Genomic DNA, 4,507 nt, shown 5'->3' on the forward strand with positions numbered 1-4,507 from the left:
CCCCCAACAAGAGGTGATCTCCCCTCACAAGACTAGAGGTGATCTCCCCCAACAAGACTAGAGGTGATCTCTCCAGACAAGACTAGAGGTGCTTCCACTCTGAGAAGTGACCTCCCAAGTGATGCCCCCCTGCCAGAGATGTCTACTGCTTGATCACCAGAGGTCCCTGGCAACCGTTGCTGTTCTAGACCTCTATTGGGTGTTTGCTTAGCAACAGTTGGTTGGCTAGAGACAGGGGGGCAGGAGGCGGAAAACCAGGACACTCGTCTTTCAGATGGGGACAAAGCCAGGACATTCAAGATCCTGTCAAACTCCAGAGTTTTATTAGTCCATCTGCAGCAGACACAGGACTCTTCTTTTTTTTTTTCTTAAATTACTATTTTTTAAGAGAATAGGCATAGCAGTAAAGGAGGGGCTCCTGTTTCAGCTAGAAATGTGAGGAAAAGGAGCTCCATCCCATTCCCAAGACTGTTTTTCCTCCTTTTCTTAAAGGTGGGTCTGCCAGTATCTGACAGGGAATAATGTGCTTGCAGGGGTGGGAGCTGGGGAAGCCGTCTCTCCTGCCCACGGCTGATTCTCAGGTGTCAGGAGGTGACAGGGAGCTCAGGAAGGTGCAGTTGTTTGGTCCTAGCAGGGACAGCAGGGCCGAAGTGATGGCTTGCTGGGGACTGGCACGCACCACACCAGGTTTTGTGGGACCTGAGCACTGCCATTTCATCCTGGGTTCTGCCAGACTGGCTGGGAGGGTCGGGTTTGCAAAAGCTTTTTGTTCTGCTCAGTCTGAGGGTGTGATGTTCCTCTTCCCTGTGCCACAGCCTCTACGGCCAGGATGGATGCTGGTGCGAGGCTTTGTGCCCACAGCTCTGCTGCTCTCAGGGCAGGTCCTGGGGCAGCCCATGCCAGCGTGGCCAAACTTGGGCAAGGCTTGAAAATAGCCCTCAAAGTGCAGTGATTTCCCAGCTGCAGGCTGGGTGCTTTTCCCCTCTGACTCATCCCTGGTTTTCTCCCGAGTTGCCCCAACCTGTCACTCTCCTGCAGTCACGTTTCTGTGCTGGATAACTGTGTTTTGTGACTCTGCTGGTCTGAACACATCAGTTCCAGGCAGCGGTGATGCAAAATGTCCCTTAGGTCACCCGTCCCCGTAACTAGAGGTGGGGAAAGGTGCAGTTTAACGAGTTGCCCTGTCTGCTCATCCCCCGGTGTAAACGGGCATGGCTGCAAGAGGGTCCAGGGGCTGCGAGCATCTGGCATGGAAGAGGGTAAGGAGCGAGGGGCAGGAACAGCAGCTCGCAGGCAGAGCCTGTCTGCCTCTCTCTCTCTGTGTGCCATCTGTGGCCTTTGGAGCTTTCCAGTGGGGACTTGACCAGGGCAGAGGGAAGGATCACCTCCTTTGACCTGCTGGCCACGCTCATCTTGATGCACCCCAGGATCCCACTGGCCCTCTTAGCTCCCAGGGCACAGTGCTGGCTCATGGCCAACCTGTCACCCACCAGGGTCTCCCTTTGAACATCCAGCCCAGCACCAGCAGCCAGGATGCCAGGAGGGGCTTCAGTCCCAATCACTTCTGAAGCGGCTCGAACCCCTTCATATGCTGACACTGTTTCCTTTTCTGTTGGAGTGTAATGAGCCTGGGATCCTCTGTAGCCCTGACTCCAAAGCCCCAGCGCTCTGCCTCCAGTCTCCTCTGGTGCTGTCTGCCAGAGACTCCAAGTAGAGCCATTCTCCCGGGCTGCAGTGCAAAGCATGTTTTTTGCAGACAGGTGCAAGGGCTGCTGCATGGACTGTCCCGTTTGATCTGTTTGAAAGTTTGTCGCTGCTTAGGGCCCCACTGGAAATCCTTCTTCTTCTGGGTTCCGTGGTAGAGAGGGCTGCCAATGAGACTGTAGTTGGGGATACGCATTTGCCAGAAACCCACAGTGTCTAGGAAAGCTTGTGTCTCCTGTTTCTTGGTCGGAGGAGACATGGCTGCTCTTTTATTAATAATGACCGTGGGGACTTTATCCCCACGACCCTCAACGACCAGCACCAAACAGCAGTGCGCAGGCGCAGTTGGGAGGAGTTGATGGAAATCACTTCTTGGAACTCATTTTAATATGAAGCAGGACAGGTTATTAATATGTATAGGTGTATGAGGTAACCTAATGAATAAGTATCATTGAACTGTCCATAACCAAGAACTGCCACGTTCCTGTGCACATCAGTAGTGGAGCAATGCCCCGGGCACCCAGCGCTGAACCATGACAACCAGCAACTAATGGAATTCCCCACCTGATGTGAAGTCAATTCAGACTGATGGGACGCCTCAGCTCCGTGGTGGTAGATACTGCAATCTCTCTCTCTCTCTCACTCTCTCACTCTCTTTCTCACTGTTCTCTTTCTCTCCCCACCCCCCCCCCCCCCCCCCCTTCTCCTGCACACTTGTTGCAGGCTAAATAAACTGACTTAAACCTTGACTCCGTTTTGAGTCTCAATTCTGTCCCCAAGAATTGTGAAGACCTCCTCACGGTAAAGCACCTAATTGGACATCACTCAGGGGTTAAGCCCAGCCGCCCCCAGCCACCCAGAGCAACCTGAAGTCGCTTGGAATGCAAGGGGGCTTAACGTCTGCCAAAGCAGTCTGTCTGGTTGCGGATCGTGACACTTGCTAGGGGCAGTGCTGCTGCTTCATGGCTTCCCCCTCCTCCCTGTTCTTCTCCTGCTCTTCCAGCCAGCTGAAGGCCGGAGTTGCTGCTGACCAAGGCCGAGCCCATCAGGGATGGTCACAGCGCCTCTGGGAGTCACAGTGAGGAGAGACCCCCCCGCCCCCCGCAGCCGCTTTGTGCGCCCTCTGGCGCTCGAGGCTGCGCGCGCCGCCCTGGCGGCGATAAGGGAGGGAGGGACCGAGGGGCGGGGCGGCGGGCGGCGCGCGGCAGGACGAGGTGGCCGAGTGGTTAAGGCGATGGACTGCTAATCCATTGTGCTCTGCACGCGTGGGTTCGAATCCCACCCTCGTCGAGTTTTGGCGGGGCGTTTGGGGTTTGTTTTGGCCACGCGAGGACTCAAGTTCTCCGCGCGGGGGCGAGGGAAGGGAGGTTGAGAGCTGGGACTGGGCGTTTGGGGCTGGGAGCTGAGGGCTTGGAGCTGGGGGCTGGGGTTCAGCCCTCTCCAGCCGCTCATCCTGGCCGTCTCCCAAGCCCGGGCGCGCTGGGAGGGTGCCTGGGGTGCTGCCAAACTCCTCCCACCCATCCTGCTGTGTCCAGCAGCCATGGCATGGGGCCGGGTGCTGCTGCTGCTGCTCCTCGGGGGGCTGGCAGGCGCCGTGGGGCAGGGCCAGGAGCGCGGCTCCGGTGATGCCTCGGTCATCGGCGTGTCCAACGGGGGCCCATGGGGGGACTGGGCCTGGCCAGACATGTGTCCCCAGGGCTCCTATGCCAGCGGCGTCAGCTTCAAGGTGCAGCCCCCACACCGGTGCCCACAGCCGGGACCCCCGGGGACCCCGCAGAGGGTTGGTTATTCTCCACCACCTCTGTTCCTTGGCAGGTGGAGGCGCCCCGGGGAGCCATGGAGGATGACACGGCGCTCAATGGGGTTCGGCTGCTGTGTTCCCATGGCGGGGAGCGCGGCGGCAGCTACACGGCCCAGTCCCAGAGCGGCAGGTAAGCCCCCAGCCCCCCCTCACCCCATCCCCACCCCAGCTCCGAAGGATGTGGGTGCTACCCTCCACCTGTCCGGAGAGGGGGGTGGGTGCCCCGTCCCTGGGAGTGTTCAAGGCCAGGTTGGATGGGGCCCTGGGCAACCTTGTGTAGCTCCAGACCCGTAGGTTGGTGGCCCTGCCTGTGGCAGGGGGGTTGGAACTCTGTGATCCTTGGGGTTGCTTCCCGTGCTCGACAGCTGCTGCTGTTTGCATAGTTGACGTGAATCCAGGGAACCCTGTGCAGCACTTCAGCTCAGCTCCCCGGGGTCCCTTCCAACCCAGACCAGTCTGTGATGCTGTGATTCTATGATCTCCCTTCCCCTGCCCAGGTGGGGCCGCTGGTCAGAGGCTCAATGGTGCCCGCACCAAGGGCAGCTGCTGGGCTTCGCACTGCAGGTCCAGGCACCCCGACACGGGCTCCTGAGTGATGAAGTAGCTGCCACCAGCGCCCGCTTCACCTGCTCCGGTGGGCACATCCTGGAGGGGCCGCGGTCCCCCTGGGGCCAGTGGGGTGACTGGAGCCCCCGGTGCCGCAGAGGGGTGTGCGGCATCCAGACGCGGCAGGAGCCAGCACGGGGGCTGAGGGGGGATGACACAGCCCTGAACGATCTGCGCCTCTTCTGCTGCCCCTAATGAGCACCCAAACCCCACAGCAGCCCCACAGCAGAGCCTGTGCCTGGCATCCCCACTCCCAGGACCCCACATCCACTGGAAGATGCTTTACCCTGGTACCCATGGCAAGGTGGGTGGCACCTACCCCTCATCCCCACGGGAGCCTGTGTGGGGATGAGGGGTAGGTGCCCCCACCTGGAAGGCGCTGCCAGTCCCCAACCC

General features: G+C 59.4%; 1 protein-coding gene across 1 annotated transcript; it reads left to right on the top strand.

The window, feature by feature from the left end:
- Window positions 1-3,244: 3,244 nt before the first annotated feature.
- On the top strand, window positions 3,245-4,306 carry VMO1 (vitelline membrane outer layer 1 homolog; the record flags this gene model as incomplete). Its single annotated transcript, XM_084264552.1, has 3 exons — window positions 3,245-3,430; window positions 3,520-3,635; window positions 4,003-4,306. 3 exons carry the CDS (start codon window positions 3,245-3,247, stop codon window positions 4,304-4,306), a joined length of 606 nt encoding a protein of 201 aa, XP_084120678.1.
- Between the last annotated feature and the right edge of the window lie 201 nt (window positions 4,307-4,507).

This window comes from Gallinula chloropus (genome assembly GCF_964237585.1).
Source record: "Gallinula chloropus genome assembly, chromosome: 5".
NCBI classification, from domain to species: Eukaryota; Metazoa; Chordata; class Aves; order Gruiformes; family Rallidae; genus Gallinula; species Gallinula chloropus.